Source organism: Sceloporus occidentalis, unplaced genomic scaffold, assembly GCF_023333645.1.
Source record: "Sceloporus occidentalis isolate IW3139 unplaced genomic scaffold, rSceOcc1.0.p SCAF_2, whole genome shotgun sequence".
NCBI classification, from domain to species: Eukaryota; Metazoa; Chordata; class Lepidosauria; order Squamata; family Phrynosomatidae; genus Sceloporus; species Sceloporus occidentalis.
Window position 1 is genome coordinate 173,503,549 of NW_028316982.1, and position 24,971 is coordinate 173,528,519.

The window sequence follows — 24,971 nt, forward strand, 5'->3', positions numbered from 1 at the left end:
CTTTCTTTTTAAGAAATTGTTTTATGGCTCTTTCATCATGGACTATGGAGTTTATCAGACAAGGGAAATTGGAAGTATAATCCAATGGCAATCTGAACACAATCATGGGGTTTAATGTTATTGCATGATAACCCACTACACGCAAATTCGGGCAATGGGAAGTCAGTCTGAACGCAATCATGTGGTTTCACATTACTGCGTGATAGACTGCCACACACAAATTTGGGCAATGGCATGTTATTTTTGGGCAGTGGGGAGCCAGTTCGAATGCAATGTGTATTCACGTAATTGCGCGAAACTAGTGACTTTAAGTGAATGCGTTCTGGCCCCACTTTTTTTTCATTCGAATTTAAGAGAAATTCCTCCCATTTGATAAACTCCAAAGAAACTCTTCCCCAGAGAACTTTGCCTTTGAAGGCAGATGGGTGGCCTTGCTTTCTAAATACCTAAAGTCTTGGAGATTTAGCCTCCATTCACACATGCAGAAAGACACTCACAAACACCAACAAACACAGAGAGCCCTGCATCTGTTATCCCTTTCACTGATACTTCCTTACACTGGAGCATCATTTTGTATTTTTCTTTGAATCGCTCTGTCCCTTTTTTTTCCATGAAAGGCCTCTTGTGTGCAATGGCCTCCGTAGGATTTGTCTTACTCCCGAATGACCTCCTCCTCTTCCTCCTCTTCCCATTTCACAGCAGACAGACCTCTAAACGCATCTCCCTAAACTACAAATCCCAGGATCCCATAGTATGGAGTCATAGTAGCAGAACTGTGCAGTGTGATCATGCCATAAATCTATGGTCACACCAATCTTCCCTGCATGGTGACATTTTTTTTCTTTCCTTTCCTTTAAAGTATAGTATAGGTGTATCTCTTTTAACAAAGAACCTCTTTTTTCATATTTTTTTGCCAAGAAAACCCCAGGATAGCTTCACCTTGGTGTCTCCATAAGTTGGGAAAGACTCGAAGGCACACAAAAGCAGCAACAATAAAAAGTTTGCGGAAAGTTGTTTGACTGCTCCCACCGGCCCACCCTTTTTTTGGTGGCACAGGAGCCTATCTTTATTCTTCTCATTACACAAAGAGATCTTGCAGCACCTTTGAGACTAACTTCTCATGGTATTTCTAGCTCTGCATAGCCCAGGAAAGCATTGCTATGTTCCCACACATACACTTAGTTTTTGCATTTTTATGCTATTTGGACATGTGTGTTAAAATCTTTGCCCTGTGTCACTATACAAAGCAATAATAATAATAATAATAATAATAATAATAATAATAATAATAATAATAATAATATCAAGAAATTTAGACCAGGGCAAAATGGAGCTGATGGGTTGCAAATCTAAGTGGTCTTTACTTTGAGGAAACTTTTTTGACACCAATAGGTATACTCTAGCAGAAGTGGGCTGATGCTCTTTAGATTAGGCACTGTGACATAAACAATGTAAGAAAGATAAGCTGTGTTAATGTTTAAAAGAACCATTTTAAAAAAATCATAATAAGAGCTTAAAATAGACCCCTCCTCTGAAAAAAAAAGAAACACAAAGGATGTGATCGATATGATTCCTTTAGAAGACACCTTGAGGGAAAAACACGATAAAGGAAAGGAAAAGGCTCACATTTTGATGAAAGGAGTTTATCACATGAGGGAAATTGGGAGTTTAAACTGTGATTATCCCATGAAAACGGTGCATTCACAATTAAGATCAAGATTTGATTTTCACACACAGCGCAATTAAAGAATTCTTTCCCCAGGAATAACCAGGGAATAACCAGGCAGTAAACAGCCACAAACCATTCATGGGATTTTCCTGCAAATGATTTGCTGCTGTTTATTGCCTGGTTATTCCCGGGATAATGGCACTTTAATCCCAATGTCATCTGAAAATCTTTATCATGAATGTGCAATTTTCATGGGATATTCCTGGGATAATTTCACTTTAATTGTGATACTGTGTGAAAATCTTAATTGTGAATGCGTGATTTTCCTGGGAATAATCACCGTTTTAACTTCCAAGCTCCCCCATGTGATAAACTCCAAAGAGACAAGGAGGAGAGGAAATTGCCAGTGGAGGATGCGGAGCGAAACCCCTTTTCCACCTTTTAAAATGGACAGATGAAGAGAAAGAACAGGGGAGATGGGAATGGAGCAGAGAGCAAGCAAAAGAAAGCAGAAGGGTCCCAGAAATAAAACAGAAACCACACTTTCTAGATTCCTACGTTTATATTGCCTATAGAAGAAATTGTTTGTATTCAAGCCTAGGCTAGATCCACACTGCAGAAATAATACAATTTGGAGGTCTTTAAACAGAGGCAGGATGGCCATCTATCTCAGATGCTTTGATTGAGAGTTCTGCATAGCAGATTGGGGGTGGACTGGATGGCCCTTGGGGTCTCTTCCAACTCTAGGATTCTAAGATTCTATGAAACTGCTTTAACTGCCTTGGCTCCAACCTACAGAATCCTGGGATGGGAGCATTCATCCATTCATGGAATTAGTCCAGAAGGTCCAAAGCAGTGGTTCCTAATTTTGATCCTCCAGGGGTTTTTTTGGAAATCAAAAGACTGAGAATGGGAAAAGCAGCTAGGCAAGAACTAGACAGTTTCCTAAAAAGTCAAGATAAACAATGGAGCACTAAAGTGAGAACTGTCCAAGCCATTGCGTTCCCCATCACCATGTAGGGATGTGAAAGCTGGACAGTCTAGAACCGTGTTGGGGGTTTGCCACTGCTGTTCTCTGAGGCTGAGAGAGTGTGATTTGTCCAAGGTCACCCAATGGGTTTCACAGAGCTGAGAGGGAGCCAAACCCTGGTCTCCAGGATCATAGTCCAACACTCAAACCAGTCCTCCACCAGACAGCTTCTCCTCCTTTGTGGTGAGAGAACCAGATGTCCTCCTTTTCCAGGACCCATCCTACGTTTCCATCTTTTGCCCAGGAGCATGAAGAAGAAGCATGAATTATTTCTATGGCCTGTTACAGACTGCCAAAATAAAGCTGCTTCGGGTCTCTTTGGAGGTATGCTGTTTAAATGATGCATGCATCTTAAGAGTCCAGAAGCTGCACCAAAGGTGCACTCCAGTGCTTAGGAATGGAGTGTGGCTTTGGCGCGACCTCCGGACTCTTAGGACCCATGCATCATTTAAACAGTATACCTCCAAAGAGACTTGAAGCAGCTTTATTTTGGCAGTCTGTAACAGGCCTGTCTATTCAGTGTTTTTATGTCCATGGTTTCTTTTAGTCCACCATTGTTCTTGCATGCCTTTATTTTGGGGTGCCTTGTCCTTCTCTATGGTGAGGACCATCTCTTGTCAGCCTGCCTTCAATGCCCTTCCAAGAAAGAGCATGGATGACATGGGAATAATGCCTCCCTTTGTGTCTTGCGTGGGAGTGAGTGCAAAGGTGCCTCTGGTTCTCCAAAGAGGAGGCCCAGCAGAGAGAAAGTGTGGCCTCTCCAAGGCTCTTGCGCTGTTTCGTGGGGCATCTGGAGAAATGAATGGGGTTCTGTGTGTTTTGTGGGGTTTAGGTTGTTTGCCATTGAGGGGGGGGGTAAATCTGGAGACTTTGGGGGGTGGTCTGGGGCTGAGAGAGTGACCCCTGGCTACCTCTCCTTTGGCTCACCTGCACTAGCTTAGTTGGGATCCCAAAGGAGCATCATGGCTTCTTCTTCCTCTTGGGGCTCAGGCTGACCCATCTCAGGGATTATTCAAAGATGGGCTTCAAAGTCTTGCTGGACAAGATGACCAGCGGTTGTCCTCACTGCAAAGGAGGACAAGGCACTGCAAAACGTTGAGCCTCCAAGAAATAATGTAGGCCATGACCAAAGGAAAGCTAGAAACACTTGATGTAAATGGAAATTCATACTTCTTAGTGATGGTCCAAATGGAGTACATTGTGAAATTCCTTCTGGACAGAAGGTTGACATGGAGCATGTGTCCGGGAAAAGGAGGATGCCTGGTCGCCTAAAGACAAAGGAGCATAAGGCACCACAAAATGTGGGAGATTCAAGTAATATGTTGGACTAAAAAACACTGGATATAAAACTTAAGCTGCAAGCACTTAATATGAATATAAAGTCATGCTTCTTAGTCATGCTCCAAAGGGAGGGCATTTTTAGATACCTCCTGGACAGAAGCTTGAAATGTAGGATGTACAAACGTGGATTTGTTCAGAGCAGTTTGTCAGTGCCTTCTCAGGCTGAGAGAGTGTGACTTGCCCAAGCTCAGCCGGTGGATTTCTGTGGCTTCATGGGGAATTGAACCCTGATCTCCCAGAGGACTAGTCCAGCACTCCAGCCGTGACACACATCACACTGTTCTCCCAAACACAACAAACCTGTGACAGAATTTCCTTGGAAAGGTTTGTTCAAAGGGGGGTTTCATTGGCATCCCCTGGGGCTGAGAGAGTGTGACTTGCCCAAAGTCAGTCAGTGGTTTTTTTGCCTGAGCCCTGGCCTCGTGTGCTATAATCCCACATTCAAACCACTAAACCATGCTGGCTCTTCTCGGCCTTATAGCAAAGTACAGAAACACCCAAAATCTACAAAATACTGATATTCAGCCAGTGTTAGGGCTGCATCCACACTATATAAATAATCCAGTTTGGCATTGCTTTAACTGCCAGGACTCAATGCTATGGGATCCTGGGATTTGTAGAAGAACCTAGAAGAAACACATCAAACATCGAATTGTGTGTCAGCTGAAGTCTCCCCTTGGAGACTTACCCACAGCGGTCAGTCACCCAGGACAAAAGCTCCTGACGAAGGCATACCAGCTCACCCCTCGGAGCGGAATGGAGGAGATTGTGATAAAACATTCCGGGGAATATCTGAGGCTTGTTGGCAACACTGGTTACAACACTTTACTTTGTCAGCAAAGGCTTTTCCAGGCACGGATACCCTAATTGGGACAGACACACAGTAATTGAAATTGACACTGTGACGAGAGCGTTAGCTCAGGTGGTGCTAAACAACGTGTTGTTTTCCTTTTGCTGTCTATTTTTCCTTCTTTAACACCTTAAATAAAGTTCGGGACATTCATCCAAATTGAAACTATCCGTGAATAGTGAAACTGGAGAGGCTGACTAACCTAATCTCTGCCCATTATTCCCAGCTGAAAGTTTCAATTTAAAGCGGTTAAGAGAACAGAGGAGAAGGAAAAATAAAATAAATTAAAGAGAGCAAGGGGAGGATTACAGCTACGAAAAAGACAACAGTTTGGAAGGGGAAAGATTGTGAAAGCATTTACAGGTGGCGAAGAGTTTGGAGACCGGAGTTTGGAAGCTGAAGCGGGGAGCAGTGGAGCAGCTTGGAAAATGTTTTGTTTTGTTTTCAAACGGCTGGAACTCTGGGTCCACAATTCAAGAAGGATGCTGAGAAACTGGAGCATGTTCAAAGCGACTAAAATGAGGAAGGGTCTGGAAACCATGCCCAATGAGGAACGACTTAGGGAGCTGGGTATGTTTAGCCTGGAGAAGAGATGATAAAGAGGTGATATTATAGCCCAGTTCAAGTATTTGAAGGGGTACCATATTGAGGAGGGAGCAAGCTTGTTTTCTGCTGCTCCAGAGAACAGGACATGGAACAGTAGATGCAAACTGCAGGAAAAGAGATTCCACCTCAACAGTGGAACACACTCCTTTGGAGGTCTTTAAAGGAGGTTGGACTGGATGGCCCTTGTGGTCTCTGCCAACTCCATGATTGTATGATTAAATGTGTGGTCGAACGTAGAAGACAAAAAATGCAAAATCTGACAAAATTACAAGATGATCAAAGTCAGACTGAGAATTTACTCAAAAGAAAACCCAGAGATAAAAACCTGATCACGCAACTGAAGATTATTCAAAAATAAGTCTCTTTAATTCTAGTGGAAGATATAGAAAAGAAGATGAATGAACAAAAATATTTTGTTCATTCAAACAAACCTAATAATGGTTAGCGAATAAGATGAGAAAAGAACAAAAGAAAAGGATATGACAAGCTGTAAGAAATGGAAAAACATATACAGATAAAATAAATATAAAATACTGTTTCTACAGATTTTTGAGACATTTTATAAAGAAGATCATTTGGACAAGAAGGCATTAGTAGAGACTGTGACCAAAAAGAAGATATCTGGATTTTCAAAGGAACAAAAAGAGGATTTAAATAGGCCGATATCCAGATTGGAAATAAAAGAGGCAATCAAAGAGGCCTGACGGCCTGGGAGCAGAATATTATAAAGCCCTAGAGGAAATTATTACTCTGCTTTTACATTATGAACAAGATCCCAATCAACAATTTACCAGAGTCATGGAGACATACCAATACAGGGCTGATACCCAAAACAAAAAAAGATCAATGTGAAGTGGACAATTATAGGCCAATTTCTTCATTAAACCAGGACTATAAACCCTATGATCATATTCTGGCTAAAAGAATCAAGTACATTCTCTCTACTTGGATGCATCACGATCAATGTGATTTCTTGCCAAACAGACATATTAAAAACAATATATGAATTCCATTGGATACTAGCGAATACTATTACAGAAAACCAGATAGAAGCTTGGTGCTAATATTTCTTGATGCGCAAAAGGCATTTGATAACATCAGTTGGGATTTTCTGAAGCAAATTGTCGTGAAGACAATTGAAGAAGGCAACTTTCAGAAGTGGGTTGGCGCAATATATGACAAACAGTACTCACAGATTACAGTGGATCCTTGTTATACGCTGGGGTTTGGTTCCAAGATCCCCCATGTATAACAAAATCCGTGTATGCTCAAGTCCCATTACATATAATGACATAGCAAAATGGTGTCCCTAATAAAAAATGGAACATCAAGGTAAATTTATACTTTTTGGGAACATTTTCAAACCGTGTATGCTTGAATCCGTGTATAAAAAAATCCGTGTATAAGAAGGGCCGACTGTATCATAAATGGAGAGAGAACCATATCTTGTGAAATCTGTAGAGGAACTAGGCAAAGCTGACCTCTTTCGCCACTGCCATTTATCTTTGCTTTGGAATGGTTATGTTGCTGTATTAGAGAGGATATCAACATCAAAGGCGTTAGAGTTAAAGGCTATGATTTAAAACTTAAGGCCTCTGTGGATGATCTTATTCTTTATCTAGCAGAACCAGTAGACAGTATAACTCCACTTCTAGACCAATTAAAGAGGTTCGGGAAAGTGGCAGGTTTTAAAATTAATAAAGTCATAAATGACTGACACTGCATTTAGGGTTATGAACACTAGGAGCCAAGTAAATGGAAGTTTGTTTTATGCATTAATTTTATGGGTTGTTCTTCACATGTTCCTCATAGAGGAAAATAACAATCTGGGTAGGGCAAATTAACATTTAACATACAGAGCAGATAGTATATACATAGTTTTAAATATTTCATTTACGGAAACACTTTGACCATATGTATCGGTACATTTATGCACAAATGTGTGACTCCTGGGATACAGACTGCAATCCTGTAATCACTCAAGAATAAAAACCCAGCCATCTACATCTCAGTATATACTTCAAATAGTAGTCTGTATCACAATGCTGGAAAGAAGATGTTGCCTTAGTTTCCATACTGCAGAGTTCATAGAAATCTTTATTTTGCTAAGTTTGTTCCATTCCAGCCATAAGCGACAACGCTAAAGATTCCACTGTGAATCAAAACACAAATCAAAATGTGTTAATATTTATAGAGGATAAAGATTAGTGTCTATTATCTAAAGAGAGAAAAAATATGTTCTTAAACAAAACGTGTCACAACTAGGTAATACTATTGCAGGTTGAGTATCCCTTATTCGAAATTCTAAATCTGTAATGCTTTAAAATCTGTAAATTTTTGAGCACAACACGATTGGGCAGCAATAGCTGTCATAGCAAGCCTCAGCCACCAGGTGTACATTCTTTGGGCTTCCCCACCTCCGAGGAGAGGAGAGGAGAGGAGGGAAGAAGATGCTTCAGCCAAATTTGCAGCCAAACTTTGCACAAATGGTGGCTGCAGTGGCTACTCCTTCACTTCCATCTCCCAGCTGAAGTGAGATTTAGGTTAGGATGTGACAGAGGCAGCTGCTGGTGACCTTCTCGGCCTTGGCTTAGAGGAGAGCCCCATGCCAAACAGATAGTCCCCTTCTCCAGGACTTACCGCTGATTCCATTGTTGTGTGTGTGTGTTGCGTGCTTTCAAGTCGTTTCTGACTTATGACAACCCTAAGGCAAACCACTGCTAGATCATGAGGGCTGATCTAGACATGAGTGGAAAAGCACTTTCAGTCTTGCTAAGCAAGGAGGTTTTCTTGGGAAGATTTGTTCAGAGGTGGTTTGCCATTGCCCTCCCAAGGCTGAGAGCATGTGATTTGCCCAAGGTTTCATGGCTGAGCTGGGAATCAAAACCCTACTTTCAAGAGTCATGCTGGACTCCACTATTGTCTTATGCCAAAATCCAAAAAACTCCAAAATCCAAAACACTTCTAGTTTCAAGCATTTTGGACAAGGGATACTCAAGCTGTACACTATTTCTACAATTACCCTCTTAAATTACAATATTTCTAACAGATTACTTATTAAAACAGTAATTATGCTTTAAAATTCAGTCTGAAGGCATTAAACTGCAGTACAATATATTTTGCAATTTTTAAAACTCATTTTTAATTTTTTAAAAAGATACCCATTCAGAACACTTACAATGTGGGAAAGAGCCTCTACAGACTGCTTTATTCAGGACTGTCACAAGGAACATATGGCAGTTTTTAAAATCTGATTCCATCTTGGTTATAGATTCCATCCTATGAATAGTGGAGAATGATTTAAGGAGACAGTACTTAAAAAAATAAAATTGTACTGAAAAAAAATCATATCCTTCTAAAGGAAATACAGAAACAATTCTGATTTTTCCCCATAATCATTTTAGTTTTAAAGACAAAGGCACCTAGCAAATGGAATCATTCTTAACTGAGGCCTCAATATTCTAATCTGGAACATATTTAGGCTTTTACACATGTGCAACAGTGTATTCAGAGTACAGGTATATGCAACAGTTCTGTCACATCCACTCAGCCAGACAATGGCGCGTTACAGACCGGCATACAAGGACGTCCTCAGGACGTCCTAGGTTTAAAAAGGGGCATCACTTCTTGAAGCCCCCGAGCCTAATACGTCCTGAGGATGTACAAGATGGCGGCACCCCATCTACATGGGGGCCGCCATGATGGCATCACAAATGTGCCGCCTCCAAACGAGGCGGCACAGATGTGATGCCGTTGCGCCGCGCAAGGGCGCTTAGTGCGCCCTTTCGTCGGAGCAGGAAGGAGCTCCGAAATGGAGCTCCTTCCTGGTCTTGCATCGCTGGGCGCAGCCTTTAGATGGCTGTGCCCAGTGACGCAAGGGAGAAAGGGGCCAAGCGGCCCCTTTCTCCTCCTCCCCGCCGCCGCTTGAAGCCCCAAGGACACCCCTTTCCAGGCCTCGGGGAAGGGGCCTTTTGCCACTTCCACGCGGCCTGGAAAGCGGCGGATCGGGGCCTCAGTGGCTGCCGCTCTGGCCACTGAGGCCCCGATCCGGCGGGGAAAGGGGCGGGTGCAGGCCGCTGCTTTTCGGTGGTCTGTAACGCGCCAATCTTTCCCACTATCACATAATTTGATTTCATCTTACTTTTCTCCAACATGGAACCCAAAGATTACACAGTACGTTAAAAGAAAATAGCTAAAACAATCCATCATAATTTTTTTTAAAAGCATTAAACAACTATCCGCTTGAAAACATTAATTAAGAACATTTAATAGCACATATTCCAAAATTTCATGGGCATGTGCAGTGGTAGAAGTGACCACAATCCTATCACAACACTTGTTTGTTGTGTGCCTTCAAGTCGTTTCCAACTTATGCTACTCTAAGGAGAACCTATCATGGGATTTTCTTGGCAAGATTTGTTCAGAGGAGGTTTGCCATTTTGTCCTACTAGTTGTTTCCAACTTATGGCTGAAAGAGTGTGCCTTACCCAAGGTCACCCTGTGGGTTTCCATGGCCAAGCTGGAAATTGAACCCTAGTCTCCAGAGTCACAGTCCAACACTCAAGCCACTACACCATGCTGGCTCTCAATTCATGTAACATAATTTGCCACTGATGAAGCAACCATAGTATCACAATATGGACCAATGCTAGGTCATGAGGGCTGATCTAGGCTGAGTGGAAAATCACTTTCAGTTTTGCTAAGCAAGCCATAGGGCACTCTCTTCCACCAGCAATTCACCTTGTCATTTCACATATCATTCCTGCAAGCAGCAGGAAGGAGGTAAGTACAGCCCTGCTGCTGAGGATGACACCCAATTCTCTGGATCAATACATGACTTTCTTTTTCTATAATGGCCAGTCTTGTTCTAATTATTCTAAAACTGATGGGCATATATGGTTCTTCCAAATGTTGCTGGACTTTAACTCTAGGTATCTCTCATTATCAGCTGGTTACATCTAATAAGAACTGCAGTCCATCAATATCTGCAGCGTAAGTTGTCCATATAGTTCTAAAAAATATAAGCACCCAGAGTAGTCACCTTGCCTGATAGCAGACAGATACAGGGGTCTTCACAGCACAACTGTATTTTATGATATCTGTCCATCTTCAAAGATTAGACTTACTGATTAGAGACCCAGAATTTACACAAAATAAAATACTTCGAAGATGTCATGGCCAAAATTTGCTAATAGACAACTGAAAAGGATGATTCTGACTACATATCATATTTGCATTTATATCAGAAAAAACATGGTAACTCAATGTTTTCAATCACTGACTTTAATTTTCTGGATGTGCAATTTCCAACCTTTTCTTTAAATGACATACTGATTATGCAGCTAACATGTGTCCAGAGCTGAAAAAATCCTGCTTAAGAGAATTTCATTCTCTTTATATGATTAGTCTTTCAACATATAAATGTATCCTAGTCATAATGTTTCATGGCAAGGATAAATGTCATTACGAAACCTGAATATGGAAAATGATTTGAAAATACATATGAATTTGTGTGTGCTTACTTCCAAGCTCCCAAACCAGCTTGCCAACGGTCAGCAAACATCAGTACTAGGTTCAGCACTTTCATTATAGCTTCTTTCACAAAACTAACCTGGAAATGACATTTTAAAAGCAGCAGTTGTGGTCACATTGATTTTGAGTTTCAAACGTATATTTCCCCAGCATACCCAATTTTCTACCTGTACTAACTAGTTATACTGAAGCAAATGAATTTGCTTTATATAAAAGTTGCTAAGAATGGACATCCATTTCAATGCTGCTAAATCAGGGGTATCAAATGCAAAGCTCATGGGTATTAAAGCCCTTCAGAAGTTTCCATGTATCTTGTATCTGTTCCACATTTCATATAAATCGACTCCATCCAAAATCATTATTCAAATGCAAGGCTCAGGAGTATTATCAAGCCATTGTAGAAGTTCCATGTGGTTTCTAGTATGCATTCTGCATGCCATAAATGGACTCTATCCAAAAACACCATTCAAATTAGGAAGGCAATGTCTTTCACAGGACAAATTGCTGAACCATCAGTTTTTTCTACTGTATGGAATAGTACCCAGAACTCATAGTTGCTACTGTATGTGCTGAAATATCTAAACTATCATAATCCAGCACACAAGCAGATCAAAGCCCATTAATTTCAGTACACCTAACTCCTCCCAACTCTGTGCTAGACTCTCATAGAATATTTTTGTTATTCAATTCCCAACACAAATGTTTAGGGACAGAATGCACCGAAGCTAAGAGAATAATTCTTACTCACCCAAACTATCACCTGATCAACTGAGGACCAAAATACACTGTAGACATAATCCAGTTTAAGACTGCTTTAGCTGCCCTGGCTCAATGCTAGGAAATTCTGGGAACTGTAGTTTTGTGAGACATCTAGCCTTCTCTGTCAGAAAGCTCTGGTGCCACAATAAACTACAATTCCCAGAATTCCCTATCACTTAGCCAAGGCAGTTAAAGTTCTCTCAAAGTGGATTGTTTCTGCAGTGTGTTTTGGACCTGATTAATGAAAGAATTCTGCAAGATATGCTTTACCATCCTACCAGCCAAAAAGTCCCCAGTGCCTCTTGGAAAGTTGGCTAAGGTTGTGAAGTTGAAGGCTTTCATGGCTGGCATCCATAGTTTTTTGTGGGATTTTCGGGCTATGTGGCCATGTTCTAGAAGAGTTTCTTCCTGACGTTTTGCCAGCATCTGTGACTGGCATCTTCAGAGAATGCTTGCCTGGAAAGGACTATGCTTGCCTGGAAAGGAGTTTCCTTTCCAGGCAAGCATTCTCTGAAGATGCCAGCCACAGATGCTGGCAAAACGTCAGGAAGAAACTCTTGTAGAACATGGCCACATAGCCCAAAAAACCCACAAAAAACTATAGGCTAAGGCTGACAATTGCACTTTTAGACAGTAACCTATTCAGCAGGAGAGCATAATATAAGAACTTCCCTCCAGTTAGCTTGAAATGGGATACTAAAAGGCTGAAGGAAAGCAGTATTTTAGTACATCAGCTTGTACCCCTGAATTCAGTTGTCAGTGAAACCATTCAGACCATAGAGTACAGTGGAACCTCGGGATACGAAATACCCGGGTTACGAATTTTTCGGGACCCGAAAAAAACCCATAGGAAATTATTGATCCGGGTTACGAAAGTTTTTTCGGGTCCCGAAAAAACTTTTGGTGCTTTTCGGCGCGATTTTACACCAAATCGCGGCTTTTCCCCATTAGCGGCTATGGGGATTCGGCTTGCGAAAGCCGTTCGGGTTACGAAAGCGGCCGCGGAACGAATTAATTTCGTAACCCGAGGCTCCACTGTACCTTATGGTTTCTTGTTGCTTTTTATAATAGTGATAACAAAGAACTGCAGCAGGGTGGGAAATGAAGGAGGGAACCTCCTTCTCTTTGGCCCTCTCCCAGTGTCTCATCATTTATTTATGGGGCACCACTTTCTATTCATTATTTTGGACAAAATTCTCATACTCAAAGTACAAGCATATTTTAAATATCAACATTCCAAAAAGAATAAAGCAACTGAATTTGCACTGACTGTGTACTGGAGAAGAATTTTATACACATAGTTTTTTGTGGGGTTTTGGGGCTATGTGGCCATGTTCTGGAAGAGTTTTTCCTCACATTTCACCAGCATCTTTGGCTGGCATCTTCAGAAAATGCCAACCACAGATGCTGGTGAAACATCAGAAATAAACTCTTCCAGAGCACATCCACACAGCCTGGAAAACCTATAAAAAACTATGGATGCCAGCTGTAAAAGCCTTCGACTTCACAATTTTATACACAGTTTTATTATCAACAAAAAAAGGAGATACAAAATCTGACTATTCTGTAAGCAAATTGTATGCCTATTTTGAAATGGGCTTTTGGGAGACCTTTGAAGACTTTTACAAAAACATTTTGTCAGTGTTATATACATTTTACAAACACAGCAAAAATGATAGTAGTATAGTCTTCAAATGCATGTTCTTCACAAACCATTGTTCATATATGGTTTAAGAACAGTTAGGCATTTTATTCAAACAGCTTAAGATGGTAAACTATCTGTTCTATAACATGTACGTTTTTGTTTGTTTATGTGCCTTCAAGGTGACTCTGACATATGGTGATTCTACCTTAGGGTTTGATTGGGAAGATTAATTCACAGGAGGTTTGCTACTGCCTTCCTGTAAGGCTGAGAATGTGTGACCAGCCAAGGTAGATTTCTATAGCCAACTGGGGATTTGATCTTCTATTCTTTGTCCAAAACTGGCATCACTATAGCATGCTCTCTCTTTCTTGCCCTCTCCCCACCCCCCACAATCACCCAATCAAAATTCCTAAATATATTGCAAGTAATGCAGGTATTTGCATTATGAACTGAACATATACAAATTATCCTTAGACCTACCTTTTCTCTCAATAGGCAGCGATCATGAATTGTAGAAAGGTATCTGTAATGAATTTTAATGAGTTGATCTAAATCTTTGGCTTCTTCTACCTGATGTTGAAATTCCAAACCTGTGCTGTGAAGAATCTTTAAAAAGGAGATAAGATAAATAATAAATGATAAAAATTTTGCATTCAGTACCATCTTATCTTTACCTCAAACCTATGAAAGACCTTTTGGTACCTTTAATTTTTCTTAGGGTTCAGTCCTTAAGGTACCAGAAACACTGGACTTTGATAGGTTTTTTTGATGCAACAGGTTAATAACACTACCATTTTGAAGAAACCTAATAAATACAATTTTGTACCTAGCCATAAACCCAAAATAGTAAAAGGTCTGGAAACCACGCCCTATAAAGAGTGACTTAGGCAGCTGGGTATATTTAGCCTGGCAAAGAGGAGGTTAAGAGGTAGTTGGGTATGTTTAGCCTGGAGAAGAGGAAATTAAGAGGTGATATGACATTAGGATAAATTCTTGGCAGTAAGAGGTGTTTGACAGTGGAACACACTCCCTCAGAGTGTGGCGGAATTTCCTTTGGAGGTTTTTAAACAGAGGTTGGCTGGCCATCTGTCGGAGATGCTTTATGTATTCCTCCATGGCAAGGGGATGGACCTGATGGAATTTGAGGTCTCTTCCAACTTTATGATTCTATGAGCCCAGACTCAAGCAACTGAATATACTCTACAGACTAAAACAGACATACATTTTAGAACCCAATCCAGTATGTGTCAGTGCTAATTATGGAAAATAAGCAGTAAATACTTCTCAAATCCCTGTTCCATTTCCAAAGATGCATCTAAATCAGTTCAAAATGTAGAATAAAACAAGTTGATCTAGCTACTAAATATGGGGCTTCTTGTATTATAGTATTTGGGGATTGGATTTCTGGCAACAACACAGTAAAAAATAAAGGATTAGTTGTGTACTCCCAAAGTATTTTAATTTAGCAGAACTGCTTTATTTAAAATTTGAATAGCCATAAAATGAAAGTGGATTTTATAGCAGCATGTCCAATCATCAGTTAAAAATTAAATGAGATTTACTTTTGCCACATAAAAGGCAGTATCAAATCATGCACATCCGTTGGCAGAACTGAGGATTCCAGTCAAATTGGTGTATGTGTGTGCAATACCTACTGCACACTGTAGGAGGGCCCATGTTTTGCCAAAATTGGCTCTGGGAAGCTGAGAAATTCTTCAGAGTCATTTTTGGGCAATTCAGAGAGTTGCAAAATGGAAGGGAGGGGAATAAAATTCTGCAGGTTCTACCAGTGGAACATCAGATTTATCCTAAAGTGAACAACAAATACATTTACACAATGTCAGAAGCCATTTTGGATACTGAAGTACTGAAACTACTGAATGTCACATTCGTTGTAAATGACTGCACATCACACACCCTAGTCATGATATAGTTGTGTAGGCTGTTAACAAAATGCATCAGTTTCATCCTTAAAAGGAACATGCGATGAGTTTGTTGTTTAATGGTATCAGGGTGGGCTCCAAGCTGAGACAGTGGTTCCTGCACAAGTATAGCTCCTACTTCATTCTGAGGTTTTTCTCCAGCTCTTACTAGTTCTTAAAAGAGAGAAACAAAAGAATATAATGTTAGGCAAAAGAGCAAGACTGTATAACCTATGACTCTTATAAATTTACTATTATTTTGACTGAAAGATTCAATTTCCCTTAAATACTTAAAATCACTAAAAAATTCACTGAACTCAAGGAACTGTTTGAACAGTAGAGGACAGAGTGACCCCAGTGGGGGGAAAAAGACAAAAGTTTTTTTATATAAAGATAAAAGTTTTAATATAACTAAAATTAACTGTAAATAAGAATTAAACTTCAGTATTAAAGGACATTTTTATTACCAAGTAGACTATATAGAACATACAAAATAGAGAGAAGTATAATATCCTGTATTATCAAGGTATTAAACCAGGAAGCATATTTTGAATAGGACATCATTTTCTATTGTGAGTCACCCAGGAGCAATGTTATGTGTACAAGAGCTATAGTCTAGCAACATCGAGGTGGGGGGGGGGGCATGCACTGGGTTCCCATGCATGTCATTTAATAACAGCAAATGTATTTCCTATGGGTGGATTCCTTATATACCCAAATAGTACCACAAATTTATGGGATGCATTGGCTTAGTGGTTAAGATGCCAATTCTGACAATTGGAAGGTTGGCAGTTTAAGGCCTAAGTGCTGCATGATGGTGTGAGCTTGTCCCAGCTTCTGCCAACCTAGCAGTTTGAAAGCATGCAAATGCAAGTTGATGAATAGCTACCACTTCGGTGGGAAGATAACAGCGTTAGGTGCAGCCATGCTGGCCACATGACCACCAGAGCAGTCCTCGGACAACACTGGCTCTTCATAATGGAGATGAGCACCATCCCCTATAGTTGGTTACAACTAGACATTCATGTTAAGGGACTATCTTTACCACACATTTACAAGGAGGTTATCAGAAGACAAGGGGACCCAAGGTTTGCAGAGATAGCAAAAATCTCTTCATATGGGACAAGAACAAAACACAACTCAGTGAAGACTGAACATACTCAGTGAATGCACAATGCTGAAGAAAGGAGACTGAAAACTGGAGGAGGAACCAGGAAAGGAAAGGCATAATTAATTAATACCCTAGAAAAGGGCACTGCTGGCTAGAAACAACAAGATCCACTTATTGTTCCTTTTAATCAGTCATTAACTTACATTTTGCCACAATAACTATTTCTCCCACATCCCTTCCTTTCACATATTTTTACATTCTCTTTTTCCACCTTTGCCCTTTCTTCCCTACAAGGAAAAAACCTAGCAGATAAAAAAAAGTATTATACTTTACTAAAAGTTGCAAACAGTTTTTAGTGCTACATTTTTAATCCTACAGAAGTATATATGTCTGTGAATCAACTTACCATGAAATCTTAACACATCCAGACTATATTTGGCCCACTTTATTTGTAACAATAGAAGAAACACTTGATTATAGATTTTTTGACATTCCACGCTTATAACTATATCCACAGGCCAAGGGACCTAAGTGAGAAAAACAAAATAATGAAATTATTTATTATTGTTATTTTTAATTATGTAGTACCTTAACTCTTCAATATGAAATCATGATTTTATTTCAATCTTAGTTCAGCTTGTATTACCTTATAGCTCAGTATTAAACCATCCAAGGTATGAACAGGAAGCTTCTTCTTTGCTATATCAATATTTTCACAAAGTATAGATAGTCTACATACAAAAACGCACATGTTAGCAACCAAAATGTGGGAAACTAATTTAAAAGGTTTAAAATATTACCAATAGTATAAAGTTACAATGATTTCTAGTGCAAACTTTGCCATAAGATATTATGTATCTATGCTTACATTCTAAATAAAGTTGAGTTTTGTTGCACAAATTAAGTCACATATGTAGCTACTGATAATTAAGCCTATTGCCTTCATCTACCAAAGCTTCCTTACTGTGTGAAGTCGAAGGCTTTCATCCATAGTTTTTTGTGGGTTTTTCGGACTATGTGTCCATGTTCTAGAAGAGTTTCTTCCTGACGTTTCGCCATCTGAAGATGCCAGCCACAGATGCTGGTGAAACGTCAGGAAGAAACTCTTCTAGAACGTGGCCACATAGCCCAAAAAACCCACAAAAAACTTCCTTACTGTGTTTTGCTTAATACCAACAGTCCAAATGATTTTGAAGTACATGTAGAGCTGTGCCTTTTATTGAAGCCCAAGTCTGTCATATCTTTTTCACTCCTAGTCATGTTAAAATATACTGATCAGCCATTGTTTCTTCAAATTACTCTCCAAACTGCATTAGATTTCAGAAGTTTATTCCCTCTTATAGCCATGGGTACTCCCCAAAACATTGAAATCCCTCCTGCAAATACTTCACTGCACATATCAGGCACACATATATGCTGTCTTCAACCTAACTTCAAAAGCCCTTGCAAGCAATCGCTTCAGAGCTCTGGCAAAAGTGATCAGTTTTTTCTACCCGAAGCGCACAATATAAATTGAAAGCATACCTTAAGCTATCTTCAGGATAACGCTGTCCAACTGCTTCTTGGAGTTGAACATTAAGAAATGGTTCATTCTGCCACGTGTCTTTCTCCCGTATTTTATCAAAAATGGATGTGTAGAAGTCATACATAGTATCTCCAGCCTCCAGTAAGAAAAAGTTTCTCATTGCTTGCAAGTATTCTACTAGCCTAGGCAAGAAACATACATTTATTCATGCTTCATATTATCATACTTTACACTCAGTGGTTCAGTGTGTGAAGAAAGTACATGGTTCTTGATCCCTCATAGGATTAGAGCACAATGTCATCCAATTAAGATGAATGGTGATAGATTGAAGAGATAAAAAAATAGTACTTCTTCACACAGTTAAACTACTGAATTCACAAGTGAAACTTAAACAACTTTATAGGTGAATTATACAATTCAAGGAGAAAATTGTTATAAGTGGCTACTATGATGTGCGTGTATAGGATTAAATACAATTATTAGTTCCAATCAATTGAATTTACCTAAGGGTTGACTGATTCTATCAGTAAACTGACTGTGACAAACAATCTGATTCAGCCCATACTCTCTCCAGTAGTAGGGGCAATATTATACAAACATTTACTGGGCAGCAGAAGAAAAAATAATGACCAACTCCTACACAAACAAGGAAATAAGGACTGTATATCAGACCCCAATACATTTCTCTTATGCACGTGGCTGCTTGCTATAGGAATAAAAAAGCTGACCTAATAGTGCCTCTGGTCTGATTCTGTACAGTAATTTTATGTTATTGTAAAACAATTACTAAAAATTCAGACACTTCTAATTTGTCCACCTAAACATTAGGAAGAACTTCCTGATTGTAAGAGCTGTTCAACATGCTGCTGTGGAGAGTGGTTGGAGGTTTTTAAACAGAGGCTGGATGACATCTGTGGGGAGTGCTCTGACTGTGTATTCCGGCATGGCATGGGATTGGACTTGATGGTCCTTCCAACTCTATGATCTACTTCCTTCTCTCAAAATATGCTGCTTCTACCTACCTGAAGAGAAAACTAGAACTAGCTCATATGCTGAGTGAGTATATATTGTCTCTTTCATTGTGTACTGAAATTCAAACCAAATCCTCTCTAGTGACGAAGTAGCTTGTAAGCATTGGCTGTGTGTCATTGAGGTCAATGTATTTCAACCCTTACCTGTAATCTTTCTTCAAAGTTTGCATTAAATTCCCACAACACTGTAGATATTGTTTGTCTATGTGAGGATATAGACAAGATCTCAATGTCAGTTCAAATGTTTGACACGTAACTGATTCTGATGATCTATCCACACAAACATCATCAGCTGCAAGTGTCTCATGGAAGTTACTTTGTTCCAAATATAGTCTAGAAAAAGTATTAAAAATATTTAGACCTTTTTTATAAGCTCATCTCTAAAATGTATTCAGCTTTCTTATGCTTAGGGATGGGGGAAAAACTGCCAAAGAAATTCCTTGGAGAGGAACATTTCACAAAACATGGGAACTAGGTTTCTATAGAATTTCTGTCTCTGTAGCTAGATTCTACCAACAATATTAAGGAAAAAGAGAAGAATGTACTTTCATAGGATTTCCTCAACATCTATAGGGCTTACAAGTCTGTAGAGAAGTATATGATAGATAACTGTGGCATCCTCAGTACCAGTATGCCTAGAAGTTTCAATATAAAATTAATATGCCAAATAGACCCTCCTAAATCATTCTCGTGGCTATCTGAGTGAAATTGGAAGACACCAAACTATCTTACAGAATTTTAGCAGATGCACCCTGCCCCCCATTTACCAAATCAAGTGAGCATGTTGAAAACTGAACCCATTTGCAGAACGTTAAAAAAATCAATCCTGATTATAGTTTGGATAAGAACACAAAAACTAGTACAGTACTTTGTTTCCCAGGGGCTGATATGATGTAATCTAAGATCTCATTCATGGCAAAACCCATAATTAAAGTTAGACTTCATGGTGTTTGGCAGCAGGCTTAGCAGATAATTTATATAATAATTTGTGACCTGTACTCCTTCTCAAATAAATACTAAAATATAATCAAGTAATTATGTATTTTTTGTTCTTCAGAAGCTTTCCCACAATATTTTGTCACTAAAGTAACAATGAAGAGCCCATATCCTATGGCAAAGCACCTCTGCCACTAAAGCAAAGATGCAGTTCACAGGCCCTTCTCTCCCCACTACCCCTCACAACAGTAATTAATCTCACAAATTTTGGTGATTCTTTCAGCACTGCAACTTAAACCAAAACCATTATGTCAGATTTTCATATGTCTAACATTATATCTTGATGGTTAATAGCTGCTACAGACATTACTTTTGTATCATTATAAATCTTGTATGGAATCATACCCATCAATTATTCGTGTCTTATTTTATATGATTTCTTCTGTTTGGCATTTCTGTTTTTGCACATTCTGTCCTGACAATGCCCAAATCAGCAAGTGCCTAGGGCAATAAAACTGAATAGCATGATATCTGACAGTGATGAGCTACCTCGCAATTCCTTAGGTTTTAAGTCATATATTTGCTTCCTGAACAAAAGGAAATCTCCAGCACATATCTGGAAAAATCAGACTCTAGGTTTTGATACACTAGAGTAAAACAATTATTTTGTGTCTCTTCTATTACCTTGCAAAATTAGTAGCCAGCAAGGGATCGTGAACATCATCCAATTCCAAATGTCTTTCTGCAATAGACTGCATCTTTATTAGGCTCTGCTTAGTAACCTGCTGTTCTGTAATAATATCCTGAACAGGTTCTTCCCCATGTCGCAGACGTGACTGCACAGACTCCAGAAATAATGTGTACAGACTCTTCCTTTCTGCATCTAAATTGAATAGTGAAATACAAATGATTTGCTATTCAAAACTTTCCATCAAAAATAGTGCTAACAACATCATCAAAAGAAAACTTAAGCAATTCTTTTTTACATTTTAATCCAACAAAAATGAAGTGGCCAGTCTAGTATGTTACTATGACTCTAAAAGCTGGTAGTCTCACACACTGTTTAGTTCTTAAACTGAAAGCATTTGGGCTATCTGCTCTAAGCTCACAAAAAAGCAAGCAATATCACAGCTTAATACCTTACATTAAATCATGGCTTATGTAGTTTGAAAACTTGAGTGCACAGAATTTAACAATTTGTAAAAAAATTGGGGGCATTTTTTTGAAATGCCCCCAATGAAAGAGCAGAAATAAAGGCTCCAATTAAATAAAGGAAAAAGCTGGTGGTTGTTATGACATATTTAAGACTTTATTCGTTACATATCCAGAAAGTGTCACCATGGACAATGCTTTCCCAATCACATAGACAAGATTAAAATGTAGCAATGGGATGTAGGCTATTCATTTTGTTAACATCACATTTTCACAAAAATGCCTGTAGCTGCTCTTTACTTCTGAAATACTGTTGCAATCAGGAGTGTTATTTTATAGAGGCTTCAAAACAAGACAGTGTCTGTTCACTCAACCAAATATTCATCTTATATGGGAACTGTCTTGCCATAATCACAAACTCACTCACCACATTATATTCAATTGTGCACTTGATTCTTAGCTGACTTAGAGTTTATTGAACCATACAAGTTTGGAGGGCCTAATGCCTATTAGGACAGTTTCACTGTGGTGATAGCAATTTAAGCACTCTCTTCTGTTAAAGTAAACATACATGCTGGCAAAGTGAGATTTATGAATAAGCCCTCAAGACAAAAACAAAGTGTATATTACAACCTATCATTCATCCTAGTATGACATGATTTTCTGGGATAACAAAAAAGCTGACACGGAGAAATTGAATTAAAAAATTAACCTTAATTTAATTCCAGACAGGATGCTTTATAATAAATTAGTAAAAGCTCAAGTGGGAAAAACTTCAAGCAACTACTACTTAGTATCTGAAACAAAAGCTAAACTTTCTAAGTACATGCAAGCAATCTAATACTAAAATAGCAAGGAAAGTAACCTGCTACTAAAAGTCAAGGCTTGCAATCTTAATGTTTACATAGCAAAAGAACGTTTTGCACAAAAGCTGTTTTTCACCTCTGGATGCAGCCTGCTGCAGAGAGCCATCGGTGCACTGCAAGTTCTTCAACAACTGCATAGACTTCCCAGCCATAATGATCTGTTTTAACACTGGTTTCAGAAAAGAGACCATGGTGTGCTGTCTGCTTGAGGGTGCCTGATCACTTCCTGAACTGGCACTAGCATTATCACTCATTTTCTCTTCATTCTCTGTTTTTTCTGATACACTATACAAAGTGTAAGTAGCATACCAAAAATCCCTATGGTTAACAGGAACATTTTTGTTTCTGTGAAGACAGACAAGCAATTGTTCTTGTTATGAGAGTATATATGCTTCACTAGTAACTACATTTATATGAAGTTTGTTACTATATCTCCTCAGGCCTTTTCAATACAAATAAGTTTAATGAAGTAATACTAAATAATAAAAGTGTCAATTATATGAAATAATACTAAATAATAAAAGTGTCCACAGAATTAGAATAGCCTTAATCTTTATTTACAAAAATGTTAAGCACTGAATAAAATGCTGTGCATGCATAAATAGCCACAGACTTATACCAAAGTATTTATTTAGAGAACATTTTCACACAAAAAAATTAAGCATTGTTTAATTGCAAGGTGCATATCATAGACAGCCTATTCCACTGCCCATTAAAATAGAATTTTGCATTAAAGCTTCATCCCAGACGTAGTTTGTTAGGAATTGTAACTATCCAAATAATTCAGTTTTGAGCAGCCAATTACTGTTTGATCATGGATCAGACATCAGCTATTTCCTTTGACTGCAGTCACATAAACATGTGCCAGACAGACACAAAACAATGTGCAGGATTGTTTATAGGGTCCCCGCTACTGTCATCTATTCTCTGTTCTAAGCAACACTGAGAGAGATGTTCATTATTCCTACCTCTGAATTATAAATTCTTTGGCAGGATCAAATAAGTTTCCATGAACAATCCATTCATCCACTGTCTGTAAATATGGCCTTACTGTTTCAACCCATAGAGAAAACAAAAGAGAGACCTGAAATGAAATTAAAAAAAAATATTACTGCAAAGTTTACAAATATTAGATTAGTTCAGTGGAAAATAATATATGTGATCCACAAAGCACTTTAAAAGCATAAGCCAAGATAAAGAGAAATCCATATATACAAACAAATCTGCAATAAGCATGAGGATTTCTCCCTCTAGCTTCAGACTTCCATAGATGTAGAAGATGGATGACCTCCAGAAAAGCTTTCAAGGAACACAAACAGGAAGATACTACTAGAATGGAAGAGCAGAAAATCTGCCAAATATAAGCAGAATACTTGTAGAATGGGGCTTTATATATCTAGAAATAATATAAAATTATGTCTTCCATCAAGCTGCAGGTAGATGCATGCCATGAAACCTTAACTGTTACTTAAATGCTTAACTTCCTATAATGGATTTCCAGTCTCAAGAAGCTGCACAAGGATTTATAACTCTGTGGTTTCAACATGTGGAAAAGAAGGAGACATTGCAATGACCATTTCTAAACCAAAGAGTTTACAAAATCTGGTCTTCATCTGACAGCACTGATAGTTTATTTTTTCCTGCAGAAATCATAATGTTTTCAGTTTCTACATACCGTTTGCTCAGAGGCTTCTCCAACGTTGTCATAATCCAGTATGGCTTTGTACAGTGTGTTAAGCAGATGAGAAGCTCTTACAACATTACGAGTGTCAGGTGGTACTTCTGCAACGCCAGTGCTAAAAACTTTGTGCAGTACCTTCAGCTGTGCTAGCCGAGGTGACAATTTCTCCATAACTATAGAAAGAGTGATGGTAGTGTCTGCAAAAGACAAATAGGGATTCACATTATATAAAGTATAATCACTGACATGCAACTCATACTTTTCATTGCAGATTGAGACTTACAAAAACTGTTATGCTATATGCAAAATATTTTACCTGTGTTGATAACGCATCTCTCAATTTCAGTAAGTTCCTCCTTGAAGCTGATGAAATATGTATAGAGAGCTCGCATGAATGCCTGATAGGTTCTAAATGGGGCTTCTATAGATTTCTTGGGTGTGGACATGGTGCCATGTATTCCACCTTCTGAGCTGTAACCCATCACTTCATCAATAAACTTTTGGAGCCTGAATACAACTTGCCCATATGCAGCTATCCGCTCCAGCATTGATCTTAATGACGTCTACAAAACAAAGCAGGATTTCTCAGTACTATATAACAAAATGTAAGTCCTTTACCAAATGAAGAGTGTCACATGCCTTTCATTGCAACTTTACAAAGAAGAAACAGCCAAATAGAGAAAATTCAGAGGATATCAGTTACCACAGATAATGTACCAACTTCTTCTCTCACACCAGAAACAGGCTTCTGTGTGCATTATTATTATTCATATCCAGGTTGTTCATTTAACTTACACGAGTCAAGTGGGTTACCATGATGTCATTTCTCACAGTAATCTTTCCCTCATTCAGCTGAAATATAAACAGCTTTTTTACACCAGAAAGAAGCCTGTAAAAATAAAAAGAACCTGATATAACACGAATAAAGCACAGACCTTTATTACACTTCTTTATAAATTCAACAAATTATAGAGACTCATAATACAGGACATATTCCATAGAACCCAAATAAGCATTAGATTCATGCAAGTCCCATTAGCTCAAACTATACCTTTTGCTCACACTTATGTATTGGTACAATAGTACTGTGAACAAACACTGCTATAGTGAAGATATTGCAGTAATTTTGGTTGCCACCATTTCAAAAACCAAGTGGTTTGCTGACTATGGCAGGTTATAGACCGCCCATTTGGGGCGGTCTGGACCCGCCCCTTTCCCCGGAGTATCGGGGCTTCAGCGGCTACACCGGCAGCCGCTGAGGCCCCAATCCGCCGCTTTTCAGGCTGCGGGGAAGCAGCAAAACGCCACTTCCCCG

General features: G+C 39.0%; 1 protein-coding gene across 2 annotated transcripts in view; it reads right to left on the reverse strand.

The window, feature by feature from the left end:
• Positions 1–7,258: 7,258 nt before the first annotated feature.
• Positions 7,259–24,971, reverse strand: part of LOC149319344 (gamma-tubulin complex component 5-like) — a 29,844-nt gene continuing 12,131 nt past the window's right edge. For both annotated transcript variants that reach the window (XM_089511519.1, XM_089511520.1), the window contains 15 exons: positions 24,452–24,545; positions 23,973–24,219; positions 23,651–23,853; positions 22,944–23,059; positions 22,052–22,320; positions 20,642–20,840; positions 19,166–19,354; positions 17,990–18,172; positions 17,112–17,196; positions 16,872–16,992; positions 15,350–15,528; positions 13,913–14,038; positions 11,019–11,107; positions 8,675–8,775; positions 7,259–7,648 (listed from right to left, as the gene is read on the reverse strand). In XM_089511519.1, the coding sequence (XP_089367645.1) occupies positions 7,602–7,648; positions 8,675–8,775; positions 11,019–11,107; positions 13,913–14,038; positions 15,350–15,528; positions 16,872–16,992; positions 17,112–17,196; positions 17,990–18,172; positions 19,166–19,354; positions 20,642–20,840; positions 22,052–22,320; positions 22,944–23,059; positions 23,651–23,853; positions 23,973–24,219; positions 24,452–24,545 (2,248 nt within the window). In that variant the 3' untranslated portion in view covers positions 7,259–7,601. The remainder of the gene's footprint in view (positions 7,649–8,674; positions 8,776–11,018; positions 11,108–13,912; positions 14,039–15,349; positions 15,529–16,871; positions 16,993–17,111; positions 17,197–17,989; positions 18,173–19,165; positions 19,355–20,641; positions 20,841–22,051; positions 22,321–22,943; positions 23,060–23,650; positions 23,854–23,972; positions 24,220–24,451; positions 24,546–24,971) is intronic.